Source organism: Mytilus trossulus, chromosome 4 (assembly GCF_036588685.1).
Source record: "Mytilus trossulus isolate FHL-02 chromosome 4, PNRI_Mtr1.1.1.hap1, whole genome shotgun sequence".
Classification (NCBI taxonomy): Eukaryota; Metazoa; Mollusca; class Bivalvia; order Mytilida; family Mytilidae; genus Mytilus; species Mytilus trossulus.
Genome location: NC_086376.1, coordinates 84,523,125 through 84,546,317, shown reverse-complemented (window position 1 = coordinate 84,546,317; position 23,193 = coordinate 84,523,125). Strand labels below are relative to the sequence as shown.

General features: G+C 30.5%; 1 protein-coding gene across 2 annotated transcripts in view; it reads left to right on the top strand.

The window, feature by feature from the left end:
• LOC134716184 (uncharacterized) overlaps nucleotides 1-20,084 on the top strand; it is a 32,483-nt gene extending 12,399 nt beyond the window's left edge. For both annotated transcript variants that reach the window (XM_063579014.1, XM_063579013.1), the window contains exons 2-5: nucleotides 2,069-2,120; nucleotides 10,959-11,229; nucleotides 14,407-14,513; nucleotides 17,463-20,084. In XM_063579014.1, coding sequence (XP_063435084.1) covers nucleotides 2,069-2,120; nucleotides 10,959-11,229; nucleotides 14,407-14,513; nucleotides 17,463-17,879 — 847 coding nt within the window. In that variant the 3' untranslated portion in view covers nucleotides 17,880-20,084. The remainder of the gene's footprint in view (nucleotides 1-2,068; nucleotides 2,121-10,958; nucleotides 11,230-14,406; nucleotides 14,514-17,462) is intronic.
• Nucleotides 20,085-23,193: the final 3,109 nt, after the last annotated feature.

Genomic DNA, 23,193 nt, shown 5'->3' with positions numbered 1-23,193 from the left:
CCAGGTTTTACAGTACAATCCCTCCGCATCTGGTTAGGCTTAAATCTTCTTTTTAATCCTTCACAATAATAGTGACAAACAAAAATTCAGTTTTACAAGAAAGCAGACAAGCTTAAATCTGTAAAATAAGTGTAATGTATTTTTTATATATTAATATTTGAAAATTGAAATTATTACACCTTACCGTGATTATATTTGTTACTTTTTTGTCAATGCAAGCATCTCAATGCCGGTGACTTATAATAGTACGTTAACTATACATATTTGTGATTCAGAACCGATAAATAAACTTATAATAGACACCAGGCTTAAAATGATGTATGTCAAACACGCGTTTCGTCTACAAAAGACGAATCAGTGTCGCTCGATTCGAAAAAGGCCAAAATAAAGTACAAAGTTGAAGAACACTGAGGGCAGTTACAATGTAGAACATACTGTTGTTATTTCGATTACAGAGATATAAAATATCGTAAGGTCTGATCAAATCGCACTTCATCCATGTGAACGACAAGTTTAATTCTTCTGTCAAAGACCAAGGGATATGCCAAATGAAAAATGTGATAAGTTTTGACACAGTTTATCTTGAGGTTTATATTTTATAATATTAAACCAAAAATTTATAGAACAGTATATATTACGTGGCAATACTGCAATTTTAAAACCAATGGCAATAAATCTTTTAAAAAAATTGTAATGGAAACTTGTAGTACGGAGCACGTGGTCAGAAATGGGATTGTGTACGACAAATATTTTACCATAAATGGGAACAGTCTTTTCATTATCTCTTCAAAACGTTCAGAAGTGTTGTAACAAAAAGATAAAGTATCGCAGAAGTCGTGAAAGTTTTTATCTTGCTTGATAATGTAGGGTTTTACTCTTATTTTTGTTACTCTTCAAAGTACGATCGGTCCCTTGTGTTTTGTTTATACACTTAGTCTTTCATCTATTACATATAAACTCCATTATTTTCCACTAGTTTCCAAAAGCACATTTATCACCGAGATAACGTGATATGCACGAGTTTAGTCTTTGCTAATTATATTTTGACATGTAATAAAGTAAAATTAGTAAGTTTATGCAAGTTTTTGTCACCTTAAAGTGCATCTGGTATTTTATTCCTGTCAAAATATTCAAGAAGATCTGTTTAACAAAAGAACATGGAGATTAAGTTGTTAGATTTTAGTGTGAAACGAAACAATCTGTTTTATTTCATTTTCTCCCATTCTGGGAGGTTTGTCAATGAATCATTTAGAAATACAACTTATTTCGCTTTGTAAGGTGAAGATCAGAGAAATGGGTTTTTGCATGTATTAATGATTCGTCACGTCTTTTTTTTGCCTTTTTTGTTTTTTATGCTAAAATCTTAGAATACTTTTATTGCATTCGACATTCCTGTTTCAGTTAACTATGAATTGTTATCATTACGTGTTTAGAAAGTTTGGCAAACATCTTGCAATGCTGGCGTGAACCAATTAAATGACTGTTCGTTTTATGGTTATTTAATAGAAGTTATGTTTTCATTCATAATTTTGAGTTGGAGTAATTAAGAGCATGCAATGTGCATCTATATTTATGATATGATGCATATTTGAAATGATCCATGATTTTTTTATTCTGAATAATATGCATGCTTCATTTTTTTGTGTAGATTCATTATCGATATATTTCGTAATGATACAACCAGTTTATCATATAAAGAGTACATTGATTTAAATAAATGCTGCAAGTTTAAAACCAATACAAACATGCTGGTTCTATCAAACAACGACTTGTACAGAAAGTTTCAGAAGTATTTACAATTTTAACAATCAAACAGTTCAACACTCGTTTTAATTCAACGTTTACGTTACTACATTTGTGGTTATATATGCAATTGATTATACATCTACTGTTCCGTACGCGACCTTTGCATTTTTGAACTGAACATATCCAGCAAACCGTAGAAATGGTAGATATATTATCCCAGGTTCTGGGTTATCAATCTGAGAAGACAATTAACACATGTCTATTTCAATGTTTTGTAAACAATTACTGTTGTTTATTGATGGGTTTTTTGTTTTATTTATAGGTTGACTACTCTGCTGCTCATTTTACAAGTGTATATTGTTGACGCTTCTAAGGTAAGTAATGATATGTAAGATTGTCCATTTATATTATAACCTGCTAGTCTTGCTGCCTGCTCGAACCCGACACACAGTACAGATTGGACAGGGAACCAGTGCTATATTTACCCGCCATATTAAAGACACATTCACAGCATTCTTTTTATTATTCGAAATCGATTGATATCCTTTAAATCTATGTACTATAACGTCGTTCTTTATATCTCCAGTCTATATGTGGTACTTAAGTTCGTGTTACGATATATACATTCTTATATATAAAGGTTCAATGCGGCTGATGTATAAATACATCAACTAAAATCTTGCCTTTGTTCAAATCATAAAAGAGGAGCCATGATTGTTTTCTAAAGTTTGGAAAATGTAATGATTTTCAGAAAAAAATCTTTCCGAACTCTGGCACTTATAAAATAGTGTATTGTCCAGACAGTATACTTATAATGTACTAATACTTTGCAAGATAACAACACGATTTTTAAAATTACTTTTATCAATATTAAACAGTACTAATGCACTCAAAAGAAAAAAAAAACAGTTTTGGTTAAGAGAATGTTTTAAAGAAAGAAAATGAATATGATACCACAAGAAAGAAATGATTCTTTGTCATTTTTTGTCCAAGTGATTGGTTAAGCATCGAATATAATAAACAGTACTACAGGCAAAGAAGTTTTTAAAATATATATATAAACAGTTGTATATCATCTAATTACTAATATAGCTTCCTAAATAAAACACAACAGTTGACAGCTATACTCAGAAAAGGAGAGTAATAGATTTTTTTATATTCCAGTAAAAAAACGTGAATATATGTTTAAAGTTAATTAATACTAGGTTGTGAAGGGTCAAAATTACTCAAGTTTGTTTTAAATGGTAAAGAAGTTGGATAAAGTGATATTAATAATGTTCATGTTTCCCTCACATAAACCACTTACGGTCAAGTATGAACTGCTTGTTGCCGTACCCATACATCTATGCTGTACCATACATTAAATGATACGAAAAAAGTAAGATACCGTGTTAGCTGTGCATTCGACAGATTTATGGATGTATATTTACTTTGAACCCTTTCATCTTGCAACGACTTGTAATTAATAAGTTTATTTACAATACTGTTGACAACGCGCCAAGGTTGTCCATGGTTTCATTTATTATTTCAATTGCTGAAACGAGGTCTTTGACCTACTGGTCAATAAAGCGACCACATACAGCAACACTATGCCAAAACTTCCATCTTCTGGTCGGTGTGAAATTCTACTTAAAGTCTTTTTGCGCTTTTATGGTAACGGTACATAGAATTGTTTGTTTTTTATCATTATTATTATCATGGCGACCAAATTAAGGTGATGCAACCTTTTTTTTAGGCATGTGAATATTGACTAATTCAGTTACCTCTGCAAAAAATCAATGACCAGTTAGACGTTTGAAAAAAATATTTTGTTATTGCTGAAATTGTCATACACTAGTTCCTAATGCTTAACTTCCAATAAGCCCCTTTTCCACAAGTTATCTTAAAAGTCAGCAAAAATACTGCGTGAACCATTATAATGTATTTAATAAGTTACTACTTTGTTCGTGTTATTAGATAGGTTCATATTATTAATCCCCTAACAACTTTTTTTATCAGTCGGAGGACAGGAGGAAGATATTTTAAAACTTGTGTTATTTTTGTTTTGTTGGTGTGTTAAAAGGAATACTTCAGATAGACTTAAACGATGTGTGTTTGTTTAATCCGCGAATGATTTAAGGTTAGGTATATATAGATAAAAATATGCATAATCATAGTTTTTATTACCATATTTTTCATTTTTTAATCATGTCACCTGCACCACATTTACGTTTTAACATTTAATGACATCTTAAATCACTAATAAGAATTTACATACTTCAAACAAGCATGTAGAGGCCTACATTATTACAAAGTAATATGTACAGGCCATATGCATTTTCAAGTGTAGTATAATTTTTGATGAAGATTTGTATGGTTATGTTATCAACAGGATCAAAGGCGTGGTTTATCTCTGTAACAATCGCTCTTGTCGACTTGTTTAGTTTACCAGTTATGGAACATTCTAACATGACAATTCACAAAGACTGAAATAAATAGGTACAAAGAAAGTAAATTTGTTATGTAATGTAACACTACATCAAAAAACCAGAGTAGTAATTTTTTGTACGTCATGGATCGTGTCTTCTTAAAGGGCATGAATTCAAATCTTTTGCAGACAATTTATCCAAATATGGTCATGTCGTCTGTGATGCATCTTTTACCAATGAAAAACGCCCACGCAGGTCTGAATAAGATAAATGATGCCCGATAGGTGTTAACTGTTTTAAGTGTACGAAAGATAATTAAACAAGACAAATATTCTGATTATTTTTGGCATAAAGATTACATCCTGTATAATGATCTAGCAACTTAAATTGACACCATCAAAACAGTTAATTTATGTTGAAAAGACACCACATGAAAGAAATCAAGAACCAAAACGCAACTGTTTGAATGAAAATGTCAAATTGGGGAATTTATACGTAATATTTTATTGCAATATAATCGCATATACTGATTATCATGTGTACATGGTAAAAGGAAATGCAAATTGAAAAAAAAAATCTATTCGTTGTTTACTTAATTTTTATTTATGTTGGAAAACAAGTATATAGACATGGCATAATAAAGAATTAAGACTTTATTTAGGAAAACAATACTTATCGAAACACGTGGTCGATGCGGAATAGATTAAGGTGCTGATTAAAAGTATTTTGTTTAGAAGATTTTCTTATGTCACAACGAATACAAAACAGTTTTTTTTAGTAAACAAACGCTTCAAACAGACCCTTGCATGAGCTTGACCAGACACTGATCGATCGATGACAAAGTCCTTCTTTTCTTCGAGATCGTGATTATTTTTCACTCTGAATATGCATGTAATATTTGTTACTAGACGTTAACCAAAAAACGTTTTTAAATTTCTTCTTACCATTTTATGAAAGTTATTTTTCGAGTTGAAATTTGAGATGTGTATGTGCGTTTGCTATTTATAACAGAAAACTTGCACAGATGGTCGTGTTGCTTTCAGTTTTGGAATCGTTCTTAGTCACCATGAGGACAAGCACTGGTTGTACATATAATAATTTGAACTTTACATTCGTGTCAGATATGTACCACCCGGACATCGAAATCGTTTTATTAGTGAATAAATTTTAGAAGGTAAACAAAAACGAACAGCATTATGAGAATTAAAAAAGGTATTAAAATCTGACAAGAAAAGAGTGAAAACTCTTAAATGATTTGATTGACAGAAGCTGCAATTTCAAATGAATTGCAAAACAATCTCATAGAGTATTCAAATAAACTGAAAAATTAAAAGCTTCGTTCATTATAATTTCGTTTACAAAGGCAAATATGTAAACATAATATTGTATTCGATTATTTAATGGAAAATACAAACATAATTGTCAAGTAAGTTAAAACAAACAAAACCCAGGTCTTTATAACTTCATGTCAAGTTAGGGTGTCGCGGATTTGTGTGAACCTTAGTAGAAAATGCGATTATGAATTCCGCTATCAGTCAAACAAATTCATGAATAAAGCAACCAGTTTAATAACAAAACTTGAAGTAAAGCTGTTTATATGGTAGTTCGAATTATGCAACTTAATCTACTTAATATCCAGAAGTATTCCGAACGATTTAGCCTACTCGAGAAGACCCTCTCAAGTCGCCATGATTTCTTCTTAAGTTTTTAATGTAAAACAGATCGCATTTTAAATCAATGTAGAAAAGAAAAGTACGAAACATGACAAGTGGACTTTATTTTTAAGGCCATAAAATTAAATTTTACAACCTACTTAAAACGTAATAAGTTGTAAGAATATTACAAGTTTATATTTTTGTAAATCAGCATTTTTACCTGAGATAGCTATCATTTTGAAAACTTCCTTTTATATATGGTTTTTATATCCGAGATAATCTATTTGTCTCATATGACATACTTACAGCTCAAAAGATTACCACAAATAATTTCAATTGTATAAATGTTCTCATAAAGCGTCACTTTTAACTTTTCTGATTCTGACAACTAAAACAGATATTATTCGATCGCAGTATTTACGCATATTTAGATCGACTAATGGGCGCTTAACCTAAAGCAGCAAATATTACATGTATATATATTCTGGACGGTTACACGAATAGCATAGACCGTCAGACAAATTGAGTCTGTTACAGCAAGGTGTCAATGAAAAGGGTGGTTTGTCATCTAACACGGACGCAATGTGCAAACTGGCATTGTGCTATCACTTCGAACGGCCCTGTGCCTAGAGTGGAAAGTTTTGTCTTTGATTGACTCTACCTGAAGTTGAACTCTCAGTACAGTTTGACATTTCCACCATTTAAACTCTCAGAACAAGAAAGAAGATCTTAATTTTTAAAAAAACATTTATATAATCTGAGCATTTTTTGTTCATTCAACTTTCTTGTCTGTTTTGAACGCACAATGGATTGATGGTATATCTTTTCGATTGTTCTATAATTTTGAGTTTTTTCTTTATCCTTGAAGTATAAATTTTTATATGGTATCATATGGATATCAATCATCTTTAAAGCTAATTCTTCAAACTATAAATTAACTTAAAAAATGTACAATGAAATTTGATTTACTTGTCTGATGTGAAATAATAATAATTATAATAAAGTAATCATGATACATGTATAAAAATGATTATGATGCATTTTTGCTTTTGAACAGGACGTCTGCTAAAAATGAAATGAACATTTTCTCAATGAAATATGAAGAAAAAATGTAAATTACGGACATATTTACTTGTATAATTAATCAAAACCGAGAATTAATATGATAAATGAAATATTTTAAACAGTTTCAGGTAAGCGCATGCAGTTTTCAGTTGAGTGAACATGAGAACAAAAAAATATGCCATAAAAATTGAAACCTCTTTATGAAGGAATTTGTTTTACCTGTCGTAAAGTTAAAAGCAGGTGACGAGGAATAAATAGTTTATAAATAGTTTATAGTTGTTACTAACATAATTAAACTTTACAATCTCTTTCTTGAAGATCGAAAGTTGCGCAAGTGAAGATATTTGCGGTATTTTCATCTCAATATAATGTGCTAGGTATTTACTTATGAGATTGTGAATAACAATTTTTTCTCGTCATTATTCATGCACAAAACCCTATACAAATCAAACCTAATCATTTAGATAGGTGTTTGAACAGCTTGGATTTGAGTATCCTGTGTTAAATAGAAGGATATTCAATTGCCAAAGATCATTCGATAGGAAGAAGAGATAATAATTTCAAAATAAATCCCCATGCATGGATTAATATATCTGAATGTCTCATTCAATTGTCAGTACTCTCAGGGTCACATTTGACCTTTAATTCGGTATTGAAATGCAGTTTGGTTCATATAGTATTGTCACAAGAGATCCTTAAAGATCGTACTCCGTAAACCTTGATGGCATTTAGTTTTTTCACCTATCCAATTTTTACTTATAAATTTAATCATACTAGTAAATTTCTTACAAATTGGGCAAAAATAACTGACTTCAAATACTTGAACAATACTTGAACGGTTCATTTAAAAACAACAAATCTTTAATTATACGTCTCGTTGAAGGACGAAAAATAACGTAAAAAAGCAACAGTTGAATACAATTAAACAATTTTCAAAGAATTTGTTGCTAATTACTGAGCTTTTGTGTTGGAGACTCACATTTCACTATGATACAGGATTACTATTACAAGACAATAAATCAAATATCATGTCTACCGTAAACATAATAATTGAAAAAGGGAAAAATTAAGATTTCATCTGAAATTGACTTGAAATCTTAGACATATATACAGATAAATGATATCTTCAATATGAAAAAAAGTTGATAGAGTTATACGAATTAAGAGAGATTTAAACACGATTTGTGTAGGTTTTTATAGGATTTCCCCCTTATTCAATGTTTTTAGAACTTTTCGATTTGCTAAAACATCTACCGTCGACTTTAAGACTGCTATTCATTGGTCTCAATTCGTTAATTAGAAAAGGAAGGCTGTGGGTTATTGGAATGTAAGTTAAAATAAACCCTTGAAACTCCTTAAAATAATCAAAATGAAGGAAAAAATCATTCTAAATACCCAAACCCCAAATAGTAGTATTTCGGTAAGCTAAAAAATACATGTACAACAAATTCGTAAAATCAGCTTATTCTTCGATATTTATTCGCGTCTGGTCCTGTCTAGTCGCGTGCAGAAGAACCATCTTGAAGAAGTTCACCTAGTTCAATCTTTTAACAACCTATATTAACATGTAAATACTACGTCTGCTGCAGAAACAAAAACACGCGATGAATACCGTAAGAAATTTTGAGACTTTGAAGTAAAAACAAGGCCTATCATGCAGCATGTTTATTTAATCAAATATTCCATTCTAAGTAAAAATTGTACCAATGATTAATTTAGAATGTAGATTACATAACAATAGTTAATCATTGTTATTTTCAACTAGGTAGAATTTTAGAATTCTTTCCAGTGATTGGTAGTCTTTTTACTGCACGATCTATCACCGACCGGGGATGTTCGTTTTGATTAATGGCGACAAGCAAGTGCAGAATAGTTTATGCATACCGATTCTGCTTGATTAAATCGACATTTCAGAATGAAAATTTGTTACAATTTTTAAATTCAGAAAGCTTATTTTATATTTGAACGAATGGCACAAATATGCTGAAGCTGTTTTTGCACGTGGCTACCAGAACCTGTCACGTGACTTTTGTAAAGCATTGGAGGCGTTAACCTAACTATAAATTGGCTATTCAATTAAAGTTACGTATACGAAACTAATATGGTCATTCAGTTTAATAAACCGACTAACTAGGAGGCGAAAATCGTTTTCTTACCTTTTATTTTTGGTATGTTAGATAGTATAGATAAATGAATACACTAATATACCATCTTTATTTAAATTACTTTCTTTATGAAAAGACTATAGCATCATAAACAAAGTGCTGTAGCACAAAACACGTAATAAAACTAGTAATCGCGGGAACCATTTACCACAGGTGTCGATGTTCTAAAGTAAAGAAAGCACTGAAAAAATGGAAAACCATGAAGAATGTAAAATATATTGTTCATATTTTCAAATTTATGTCTTTACAAGATACTAATTAGAAAATTTTAAGTTAGTACAAAGTTTAGGAGCAAAGTGTTGAAAACAACATCAATAGATAACTTGTTTAATAAAGATTCAGATTTCACAGCGAAAAGAATTTTATGCGTAACATAGGACATAACAAAGTGATTGTAATATATGTGAAAAAGTTATAAAATAATGTTAAAAGCCCATATATTGTAAGGAGAGATTTTTCATTTCAGATATTTTTTCATAATTTATTATATACCTTATAACGTCACGCCTTCAAAGGCATTTATACCTGTATAGTGGTTTGTTTTTACATTACACAATTAACGCTGCATAAAAGATGTATGTTAGTTTAGATTACAAATATTTCCGTCTCATTTCCAAGCTACCAGATACGAAAAAATAATCGAGAAGACCCTTAGCACTTCACATTTACTTTGACATGAGAGAATACCTTAAGTTCAGAGCAGTTTTGATATGTTATCAAACAGTTTTCAGATAAATACCGAGATAACGTTAGATAATGTTTTGGTTGGCTAAAGCTGGGTTGGACTGTGCGTAAGGAGGACCTCAACTCATTTAAAGCATTACAATAAACTTTGAAATACGTTCAATCCATTATGTCGATAAAAAAAAAACTTGATCTACCTAAGCGAGTCTGATACAAAATCAGAAAAAAATATCATATTTAAGTCAAACGATTTGTTTTTTACATACTTGAATGCCTTATCAAACTTTAAAATTATTACTATTCTGAATAATATTTTCATCTCATTTATAGATCTTGTGTTTATCAACCAAATACGGCTATAAATCTTAAAATTTAAAAGCTAAAGAAACTTTTAAGGATGTAATTTATTATCTTTTACTTGCCTCATACTTCATAAACTATGAAAAAATCTTGTTACACTTCATTATAAATATCTAAGATGAGTTTAAAGAATGTAAATGTTTCAGAAAGTTCTCTGGGCTACAAGGACTCTTTATATTCTAGTTATGCAATAGCCACATGGACGAGTCCTTTAAATACTTCAAAATACTTTAGATTCTTAAACAGGCCCTTTAAAGTGTACCTTCTTGTGAAATCAATGGTGAGAATTTTAACCATCCAAAGCATAACGAGGAATTTAAAAGTGGTTTGATACAAATTGATTGAATACAGAAGTGAATAATCTGACCCTTCAACTAATATAATGAGGGACACAGTGCCCGATCATTTTCAGCAATGATACCACATTATCCACTTCAGAGTAATAATGTTTTGATATCTATGGTAATCTTTTGAACTTAATTTCTATGCCTGTGTACTTTTCACAGTATAAAAAAATCAACATGTTACAACTAAATGATAAGATAAATTCTGAATGGAAGATTTTCTATCGCAATACTGGATTACCTATCCAGTATTAAGCAAAACTTATCGAAATGTTTGTTCGTCAATAATTTTAACTTCGTACTTGATTTGACGTGATGATTTTATTTTATTCTAACGTCACTAATGAGTCTTTTATAGACGAACCTGGTATCTTTGATAAGTTTGTTTTATATCGTATTGCATAACTTTCTCTTTAGAACTGAACATCGATAAATATGGCACGTAAAAGGGAACAGGGGCATGTACAGCTTGATAACAACATTTTTACGATAAATAAAAGACTGACTGATTTCACCTTTTATGTTTTTCAGATTTCTACAAAATTTAAACCCGATCTAGGTTTAAAAGAAAGCACCTTTCCAAAGATAAATACTGATAATCGTTTCGTATTTGCTGAAGTCTTTAAACCAAACTTAGGCATTGATGAAAACCCGATTCCTGACAAAGAGAATCAAGAACCAAGTCGAAGACGGCGATATAGGATCCAATCTCGCTGTAGTGAGATGAACGTTCGAATCAAACCAGGAACAAGGCGTAATTCTATTGATGCATCAGGCAATAAGACGCCACCTGGTCGTTATAGTAAGTGCTTTACCTTACATATATGTATACTGTTTACATTATGTAGATCGCTGCTAGTGTTCTGTTATTGGCATTCATATATACGTGCTTCTGTACCTTCAAACTTTTGTAAAATGCTTCAACAATGTCTAATGACTCTCCTTTATAAGTTTTTCGTGGTTTCTCTTTTTCTGTCTTCAATACTCATCGACTCAGACTGGATTTTACGTACCTGTGATTAAAAAGGCAACTATGATCTAGCAAAGTATCAGCATAAAAAATACCTGATTATTTTGGGTCTAAGTGTCCTTCTTTATTCTGTTTTTACTTTAATATTTTAGATAGTAGTTCATTCTTATTATTAGGTAGTTTGTATTTCTGTCATATTGTAATGTAGTTTGTAGATCTGTCATATTGTTATGTAGTTTGTAAATAACATACCTTGTAATATTACTTTTAATGTCATGTATCCATCAAACATAAGCGTACCGTTTTCTAAATCTTATTTGAGTTTATCTTTATTGTGAATGTCCTTGAATCAAATTCTTTGAAATCCAGACAAACATTGTCAACTGTATAACTAAAAGAGATTGACTAGCAAAAAGCCAAACAGGATTATGGTCAACTTACAAAGTCAGGAATCCGACTGTTTTTTTTTAATTTGTTTGATGTATTTGTGCTTTTGATTTTGCTATTTGAAATTTTGATTTTTCCTTCGATTGCGTTATTTTTACTTAATTCCATGAGTACAGTGGACCATCATTGCTGTAGACCTAACCGGATGCCATTCGAATGATGCTGATTAAATATCTGATATTTTGCGTGTAAATGATTATTTCTATATCAGTTTATCATGACCAAACCTATATCGCCATCTTACCAACATAATAGATTACACAGATGAATGAAATGATAATTAACCTCAGTTGTCATTCCCTAACCATAGTAGGTATAAGACATGCACTGTCTATTACTTTCAGTTTGGTTATTTAAAGGCGTGATTTGTCTAAGTTTATATAGATTAAATTCTTGCAAGTCACACTGGAATTAAGTGCTGCTCCTATGAAATGAATCATGCAAATTAGTTGGATGAAGTGCCAAGGGAATTATTCTCCTTTCAAAGCTTCTGAACCAACTCGCTATTATTAAACGCGTGATAGTTAATAAATTGTTTCTAGTAAAGTAAGCTTTAACCCTTTCAACAATCGCTGATCTCAGACAAGTTCTGATTTTTGACCATTTTGGTTATTGCATAACAATTGTCCAAACGCATCTAGTATGTTCTGTCCATTACCAACATATTGATGGGGGTCATTGTACAAAATCAAGATCATAAACTTTATCATGTGATGTTTGTTTTTCGAAAATGGAAGGCTGGACATGTAAATCCCGACAAAAGATCACTGTGTGCTTATATGATAGCATGCCAAAAAAGGATATCTGTGAAAAAAAATGTCAACATGTTTGAAATTAATTCACAGTTACGTTCATTCAAGTTTGAAGAGAAAAATATTTTCCTTACAGAATTACTGCATGTGCTCGTTTAGAAAGTTATCACAAAAGATCCTATTTATTCAGTTTGGAGATTATAATAAGGATAAACACTAACCATGGATTCTACATGTTCAATTCCTGTGGTCAAGCCGAGGAGCAAGCTCATAAACAATGATTAGTTTTCTTTAAATTCAAATTAAGTCATGTCCATCTGAAAATGACAGATGTTAGGGTATAAAATCATGCACAACATGCATTGAAATAAATCAAAATAAGACATCTAGTTAATTTACGCTAGGTTTCGTTTAATTCGGTACCTGGCAGTGTCCATTTCTGGACAATGGATTTAATTCCGAAGGATTGTTTAACAGGCCTTTTTACTGTCAGAGCAGATGCTCTCAACCCTTTAATTGTATGTTGATTTAAGGACGACTTGTGGACCGCCTTCAAGTTACAAGTCGTTTTGAAAATGAAAAAAAAGAGGTAAATGAAATTGTCTCCTACTGTTTCTTTCATTGAACGACAAGATGAGCGTCAAGTTGACTGTAAGATAAAAATGAGGAATTCCCAAGGCGAGTGATTCGATTAAAATATTATACTATAATCATTTTCTTGTATGTTCATATTCTACACACGTAGAAGTATGAATCTTTGCTAGAATGAAATTTATGGAGATTTAAATCCATGTTAATTTTTGCAGTGGTTGACTGTCACTCTATCCGTCAAACTGCATTCTTTTCATTCTAGCGTTAAAATTATTTTAATGTCCCACTGATATTAAGGCGACATCTTTTCATATTCAAACACTATATATATATTACTTTCTTTCTATATCATTTATATTATTGCATGCATTGAGTGTATTATATAACGTACTAGGGAATGATTGCTTAATAATAAATACCTTAAACTTTCTTCTTTTCATTAAATTACTTGTAGCTTAAAATGTGTCATGTCACTAATGTTTAGAGTTTCAGTTTCAAATGACGACACACATTTTTTTGCGCTTGTTCTCGTTTCATTTAAAAGTACTTCGCAATTATTATAAATCTAAACTGTTAGTTTACCAGTTAAGTAACAAAATATTGCATTCTAAATTCAGGCTGACGTCACGCGATTTCAACGAGATTAGGGTCAACAAGATGTGCTCAGCTTGACTAAATCTTATTTCTTAAGATCTCAGAGTAAATAATTAAAATATAAGAAGATAAAGGGATTGTAAATGATCATAATCTTTGACACAGTACCACACTTAGTGGAATTTTTACTTATATTTAAGCTTCATATATTTGAAACAATTTTTCTTTTCATTCTTCTTTAAGAAACAATGTTTTTCGATATGCGTCTTTTGTTAATTTCGCGGGCTATTACGTAAAACAGCCGTACTAACAATTTAAAAATATTCGTTAAACAATGAATGTTTCCATTAAATTTTCCAATCTACAGAAACCGCCATTTATATAAATAGAAGAGTTGAAAATAATTGTTTCAAATAATGTCAGTAAAGGACCCCTTCCCCCCCAAAAATATAATATATTTAAGACCAGTTATTGTAGAAATATTTCTCATCTTTCGATTTCTATAACGGTCTTTGGCATATTGTTTTTGTTGTAGTTTTATAATCTGCAAATTTAAAATGCTCAATCTGTGTTGAATTTTTTTCCATAGTTCCAACTTCAATTTCTTTTATTTTTATTTTTACAGCATCAATAATCATGGAATCTATAGGTCGTAACGGACTAGTTAGATTGCAAGGTGAAGACAGTCTTATGTACTTATGTTTCAACAATAAAGGAAGATTAAGAGCACGGGTAAGCATAAGTAAAATATTAATGATAACCCACATATTGTTCTTGCTAACTGTGTGATGACCAATTTTAATCTGAAACGGTCATTTCAATCTGAACAGCTCTTAAAAGACCTAAGTTTTTTATTTCATTTTTAGTCTTTCAGCAATTTTCAGACTTATCCACTGCAGTTAATTCAGAACTGTTCAGACGATTCGCTTGTAGTCAATATTTGTTCAGTCAAGATTCAAACTGTTCAGTAACTGTAATGTACCTGTTCATATCATACTGAATCGACTGCAAGCAAATTAATTTTTACAATACTCAAAATTTACTGAAAGACTGAACATAGCTGAATGATTTATTGAGCAGACTGTTCAGATAATGATCAGACAAAAATGATAGTTTTAGACTATAACTAGTTTACTAGTAATATGTGTTATTTTCATTTTGAAAATTCGGTTTGATGACAATCATAGACATTCTATACTAATCTACAACTTGTAGCCTCGAACAATTATGAATTATGAATTATGAATACTGTATATACTAGTCGACCGTTTGTTGACCTATAAATGTCTTTATTTTGTGTCATTCTTTTGTTTACCAATATATGTCTTATTTTGTGTCATTTGTGTGTTGATCAAAAGATGCCTTATTTGTGTCATTTATATGCTGATCTATTAAAGTCTCATTTTGTGTTAAGAATATGTTGATCTTTAAATTATAAATGTCTTATTCTGTTAACATTCGTATGATGCCCAATTTATGTCTTAATTTGTATAATTCGTGATTTGAGTTATATACGGATGTCGAACAATTGCATATAGTTTTTTTTTTTTGTTTTTTTTTTATTTATTTATCTTGAACTAGTCTATAAATGCAGTTTCTTATAGAATTTAATCATCAACACTTTCGACTAAATCTTTGAACTTTTCATAACTACACTGTTATTCTACATTGTGCATTTAACGTAAGCATTGATTTATATACCAATTTTAAACAAATGTGAAAATAACATATTGATTCTTTAGCTCAATCTTGATAGGTTAAAACCACAGGGGGTACAAAAATCTTGTCTCTTTGTCACATGTAAGTGAAATGAGGATTTAATCAAGAAACTCTTTTTGACCTTGTAAAATCAACCTGTTTAATAACAAGCGAAATTCAAATCCTATTTCTTTACAAATTACGTAGGGTTGACATAGAAAGAACAGTGTAATGTGTTCTCGGGATTACCTAACTTTTAAATCGAAATGACAGGGAACAACTACAATCACCCGAACCATCAGGGTCTTGGGTATTAATATTAAAATCGACAACCATACTTTAGCATTTGCGGTTTTATAATAAATGACAAATTTGCATGGTAAAATACACATGTATACATTCTACGATCGATGGCATGCTGAACTCGTTAGTATTTCATAAATATTATTCAATACAGCTTTGAATGTATTAAATAAAAAGAGATTATTCTTGTGATTTCATAACACGTCTTTTTATTTAAATTACTTGAGAAACACCTGATTTTTCTATCCAAGCAATCTAACTGAATACATTTTAATCCAAATATGAATTTAAATTGGGTTCATCCAAAATATTTAACATTGTAGAATGAAAATTTTCTATTTTGAAAGGAACATCATATCTAAAGTAATGAAGTGGAAGGTGCATAATTTTAACTTGAGCGAACCCTACTTATTTCATAACAGACATATTGAATAAACCTTATTTAATTTTCATTCGTAAAGCAGAATTCTCGTTCCTAAGTAAATATAGTTATCAAGCTACAGTTAAGTATAAGAACTAGTATGCGAAATTGATAAACTTTGCACTAAGTAAATCACGACACAAATTATATCATTGACGAAAAGTACATTTAAATTTAAAATAAGAACCCTTGTCTTTTTTCTGTTAAACACATGTGAGTAAATACAAAACAAATTGCTATATGCAGGTGCTCATAAAACCATTAGAACAAGACAAATAATACAAAATACTTATCAGGGTTGTAACTTGAGAATTTATTGAACACTACACTATAAATCATATTTTTCAATTTCATGAGGGTCCTGAGAAAACGACAACCATAACTAAAAATGGACAAATGAAGTTCAGCACATACTGACAGTCGTCTTTAATAAAAGTGGTCGTCTATTTGTAACGTATAGTTTATTGTTCAATGTCAGTCACTCGTTTTTAGATTGACGTCAAACTGTAATAGCACACTTTATGTTTATATAGACCCTCAGCAAAGGTTTTTCTTAATTTGGTTTGAGGTTAAAAACTGTCGAAGGCTATAGGAATGCCTGATATAGATAGTAATTTAAACAATTGTACAATTAATATGCAGGTGCTCGTCATGTAATTAGTGAAAATATGATCCTTTGTTGTGGAAAGTAACTGTCAATCTTTTAAATATTTGAAATCAAAGGCAAAGTACAACACACCTGAAATTACTCGAAGATTTGTTTTAAAATTAAGACCTACATTCCTATGTCTATTTATTTCAAAATTAACTATGAACAAAGACAAAACCACAATCGTATGATTATTTTATAATAATAAACAAAAGATCCATACTCTCAACTAAATGTATATTAATTGATTAACATCTGATTACGATAAAAATGTCTGTACCAAGTCAGAAATATGACAGTTGTTTTCCGTTTGGTTAATGTGTTTGAACTTTTTGATTTTGCCATTTAATAAAGTACATATCGTTCTGAATTATCCTTGCAGTTCGGAGGTTAGTTATTTTAAATTTTAGAGTCTTCCAAATTGGTCATATTTTACGGGGTTGTTATTTAATAGATGCATTTAACTATTCATTGAAGAGGTAGGTCTATTCATTGAAGTATTACATTATATACAAGTATAATACTTTAGTGCCTATGCAATGTTAAACTGGTCTGTACTTTTTAGGTACATAAATGAATTCGTTAATATAATATAATTTTTATTTTTCAGCATCATCCACTTGATAGTTGTAATCTAGTTTACAACATTACACATGACAGCTATTATCAGTTCCGTTTAGCGGATGAAGAACATAACTGGTTCATAGGTTTCAAGAAGAAAAAGTTGAGAAATTCTGTTCGAGGTAAAGCGTTACCAGGCTATAAAAAGAAGCCAAACTCACGTTTAGAAAGGTGCTATGACTTCACATTAATAGCGATAGATCAACATATTACAACGCCGTCACCGTATAGTCCAGTTAATTTTAATGAATATAGTGATAATTGGAACCCACAAAAAACATTTCATAAATTAAGACATATGAAAAGATATGAAGGAATGATCACAAATCGACACAGAAAAATGAACAGACGGCGGCAGAAAAAGAAAAGAAAAAAATCAAAGAAGCGAAAACTACCTGGTAGATGAATATAGAAAACTTAGCATTGTTTTCAATTATTTAACATATGCATTCCGAATGAGAACGAGCTGTGATGGGAAAGAGGCTGTGATTTGTGTAGCACGTGACAGAAGATAATTCTGATAAATCATTCGAATGCAACTCTACGGGCTTTCATTTATTTGTAAAATGAGCAGTGACAGAGGGACTGTTACGGAGGTTGATTTATTCATAACGGATGGAAACTTCCTATTCGTGTAATCTTACATTGAATGTTAACCTTTTTCGTTTACGACACGAGATTATAGCTTTATGCATGAACACATAAGAAAATGTATAGTGTTGTACAAACTAGGATGACTACCTCCTAAGTATATATAGACCATTAAGGCATTGTAAAATATAAGAAATCCTTGAGCAAAAACCAATAAATTTCCAGAGACCTAAAATGTGCATTTATTACCAGTGAAACATTGGTCGGAAACACGGGTAAAATTACGCATTACGTATGCAATCACACTATAGAGAGACCATAGCATTGCTATAACAGATCTCCGAAACAATGACTATTGTGTCTTTTGTCTGATAGATAGAACTAAGTTTCGGTATGAAGGTTGTCATGATTTCGATATATTTTACTTTCATAATATTTTCATATGGAAATATGAAAGTGCAAGTTTTTTAGTTTGAATTGATGTAATGACGTAAAATAGACATCTAAATCCACTGTTTCGGAGATCATGTCATCTATTGTTTTTACACACCTTCTTGTGATATTTTTTAAGTAATTTTTTGTTAAACGAACATATATAGTGTAATAAATGTTGTCATAAATAGCTAATCTGCATAGCAGTTATGTTCTATCCTAATTTTGTCTTATGTCTGTATATTACGTCATTATATTATTATTACATTACACATTCCAATTCAGGTATTTTCATCTATATCATACAATAAAGACATGATAAAATTGTAACTGTCTTCTTCTGCAATAAATTGTAATTATTTTAAAATTCTGATATTTTTGTAGGAGTATGTGCGATAGAACACTAATTGCCCCCCAAAAATCAGAGAAAAAAATATGTTTATTTTGCTTGTTCAATGTATGTTCAAGTTTATATTACAGTATATTTAATTTAATTTAGTTACATGTGAGGCTAACAGCTGAAAAATGCATCTCTGGAATATACAATTTAAACAAACTAAATCTTTGCACAACAGATATCTTCTGGTTTCATCGTTTAGTTTGCATTCTTGTATTCTTGTACATGTGAATTCCCCACCCATGTAAGCAAAATACATCACGTTATCAATAAAGTTATACTATTGATGTAGTGTTACAGTATATTTATTTATTTTATTTATTGTCAATATAGTGAACCAAATAAGGAACTTATCGCATATACTCCTTAGTAGTAATATGAAAAAGGTAAACAAATACGAGCTATGAGTTCTGTAATTTTATATCTAGTCATGAACATGGCATTTTGTTACATTAAATGCATGCCTTCTTTATAGCATGAAATAACTTTTTTTTCCATTTCTTTGATAAAGAAATTTCCGTGCCTTTTCACGAATCAACAACATTTTCTTGCTAGATTAAATAATTAATAAATGTTCAGTGTGCAGTACAAATGAATTACTCCTTTTAAAACCTGTTGAGGGTTTTCCAGATATTTCACGAAGTTAAACAATGCAAACAAAAAATATAATTCTCAATTGAATATGTGACCGCTCCACATAAAGTTAACCCACCATGTGTTCAACAAAATTTAATAATATTTAAAAAAAAATGAGGCTTTTAGGTATTTTCCATTTCTATTGAAAGCATCAAAAATTTTGTTGACTTGCATGAACAAAACATATTGTACAATAATTTTTCTTCTAATTGAAATCATACTGTAATCAAATTATTACAAGAGACAGTAAGATTTGAAATCAAAACCAAATTTTGATAGAGAACTCTGGGCATGTGAATAATGCGTTTTTTTCCTTTCCGAATTTGGTTTGACCTTTACTGGAAAAACTTGGCCAGTAAAGATATTATGATGGTGCCTATATATGCTTTATTGTTATTGTTTTGTATGTAAATATTGACTGTAGTATATTGTTATATATGCCAAAGATATATTTATTAAATATTGCAATTTTTTGTTATAAATGTCCCATCAAATTTGTATTGATGCACTTAGTGCAGTAGATACAAACGCAGAAATAAAAAATTATAAATATAACATTGTTGCTGTTTATGCCGAAAGTGGTACGTTTATACAAGCTATACATAGACAAAAAAATTAGTTCTATTAGTCAAGGCCTTAACACTAGTCAATAACGAGGACATCATGTAAGGTGCTTACCGTGTTTACATTGTATCATGTCTCTCATGTAAGAATAAATCATCTGCTTTGCTTGAATAACCTCATAGAGCACATGCAGACAATATCTAGGCCAAAAGCTAAATATAAACGTTCTTTTCTGGGTTAAAACCCGTCTCGAAATATGAATTTATAAATTACAAACTAAAAAGTAAAATCACAAAAATACTGAACGTAGAGGAAAATCAATTCGGAAAGTCTATAATCACATGGCAAAATCAAATAACAAAACGCATCAAAAACGAATGGACAAGAACTGTCATATTCCTGACTTGGTACAGGCAATTTTTTAAATGTAGAAAATGGTGGATTAAAGGATTAAAACAATAAAAAAAAAGGCACCAGATTACTTAGAAATTAGACATATAAAGGTTAATACAAGGTTGAATGTTTTCTAATATTAGGGTGTGTTTGCCGTTCTGAATATTCGGTGGTAGTGTTTAAATAATTTTTAATGCCTTTTTAGGAATCGTCACCAAACTATGTTTTAAAGGAACACAATTGATTAGGTGGAATAACGTTTGTTTTCCTAAACGGCCACATTGGTCTCTTGGGAGCATGATCTCTACGTCGTGTTGGTCGTTGTTTCTTGTAGCCGTCGGATTAAGCAAACAACATTATGACATTTTATTTCATTCCTCTCCTCAAAGAATGTGGTAAATACAGGTTAGAGCAGAGACAGAAACTCTCGGGATCAGAGTTATATAAAGATAAGGAGACATACTTTAGTGCGAACTGCTACCTTGACGAGAACATAATAATCCGACTCGTTAACCAAATCAGGAATATGGCATGTGTTATCAAATAGTTCGTTTCTATGTGTATGTGCGTTTGTTGTTGTTACATTTCGGTTTTTCTCTTATTTTCCTCATATAGTTGGTGTGTTTCTTCGGTTTTGGTTTGTAACACTGATTTTGGTTGTTTTCTCAATCGATTCATGATCTGTGAACACCGATATACTACTTTTGCCTTTATTTATGTTTTTCTTGTACATATTATTTAAATATTAACTGTCAGGTATTTGGTACTGAAACAAAAAACAGCGATACAATATTAAGTTGATACCGAATGATTTGAAACTACTTATTTTTTTAGTATCAATCCATCGCTTTTTCTAAAAAATGTATTGTTTTTTGCAACAACAAAAATATGCATTAAAATGAATACTTATCATGTATTACGCGACATGCGAATAGGAATCTTTATTCTATTCCCGATCACATGATATGGTATCTTACCAAAGTCTTTATTTCATTAGTTCCCTTCTACAGACTAAACAGAATCTTCCAACGGAAAACAAAAAGCACGTGTAAAACATTATAAATGTGCTTCGTTGGATGGACAATATCAGATTAATTTTCATCATTGGCGCCAAAAGTCAAATAAACATTTATATGTAGCTCGAAAAAGAAGTGCATGCCCTGAAGAGCATGAACCCATTTTGCACTAACTAATACTGCGATACAATTAACTTGAAATTCATTTTAAGTTGATATCCATGTGCATTTTATGCATGAAACACAACGGTTTCACATTACTATTAATTTACTTGGCCAACTAAATGCACGAGTATTTTAAATATGACAGATGACAAAAACAAGGTCAAATAAGTTGTTCATAAAACAGGACAGGTTATTTGAACAATTTGGTTATTCATTCCATTTCTACTATAACTATACACAATGTCAAAGCAAAAAACCATATATGGAACTTCATACAACATGTTATAATTTCAATGAAAACTGACAGACTGATACATATTTTTATACAGCCGTTTTACAGCATAACACGTTCTTATTGTGGCAACATATAATGAGAAGGAATAAAAAGCGGCAATACTGTACTAAACGCCTGATTATCGTTTCAGTAAATATCTGAATATTAAGGCAGGCTATTTGATGTACTTGTTTATTTTATTAATCTTTAGTCGTCATAAATTTTTTAATACCTTTGTCACAAAATCAGATCTGATGAAAAATGTGTTTGGCTTTTTCGGTTCCTTCCGTGACTTTGTGTTAATGTATTTGGTGGCCTAAAGTTGGCACATTCTTTCTGTATGGTATGTTGTTGTCACAACAGGGAACAGGCTCTTCACTATTCAGCTGCAAATTTGGAAATTATTTTAAATCAAGGAATGTATCTCCTTCATGCAAAGCTCTGATTCCTTCCTTGACTTGAAAACTGTGGATTTCTTGTTATGCGTTGGATAACAATTTTCCTTGATTTCGTGTGTTCATGTGAAAACTGGTACCCATGAAAATGAATGAATTCACAGTTTACTTCTTGTCCCTTTTTGCTTTAAAGCTCTTCATTTATTTAATAAGCTTTGGATTTTCAAATAGAGCCACTTCAATCGTCACTTAAACGACAGTGATTGTCAAAATGCGCATTTGGTTCCTAAAATTTGTACCGTTTATGTTCATAGTACATTATATTCAGCAAATATAAACTGACGTTATTTTGTTCATTTGGATTTTTCCCTCAAAGGTTACATAGTTAAAATAATGTACATGAATAATAGTTGATGATATTAATTATGTTTTCTGTTATTAATATTAATATGTATTATCTTTCTCATACAAAACTACATAATGTTATGTTTATCATTTGTCACTCTATAAATGATTATAAATATAACATACATTGTATGTTTCGGTCTACTGATCAATGTGTATTTTATATAATACAAGAAAACTAACGGACTAGTTTTCAAATTATTCGTATTTTATTTTTTGATATGCATGAATTAAACACATACTGTTTTTGCTTCCATTTATCATATGAAATATAAGATCGGAAGCAGATACGTTTCAGTATTCAGGTAAATAACTATTAATTTGGATGCTCAGTTGGAGCAAATATTTATAAATAGTGTCTTTTTCTTAAAAGTCGTTCCTTCAATGCATTGAAAGTTTTGAACAATGAGGGATATTTAAGGATATTCAAGCAAACTTTACATCACATTAAA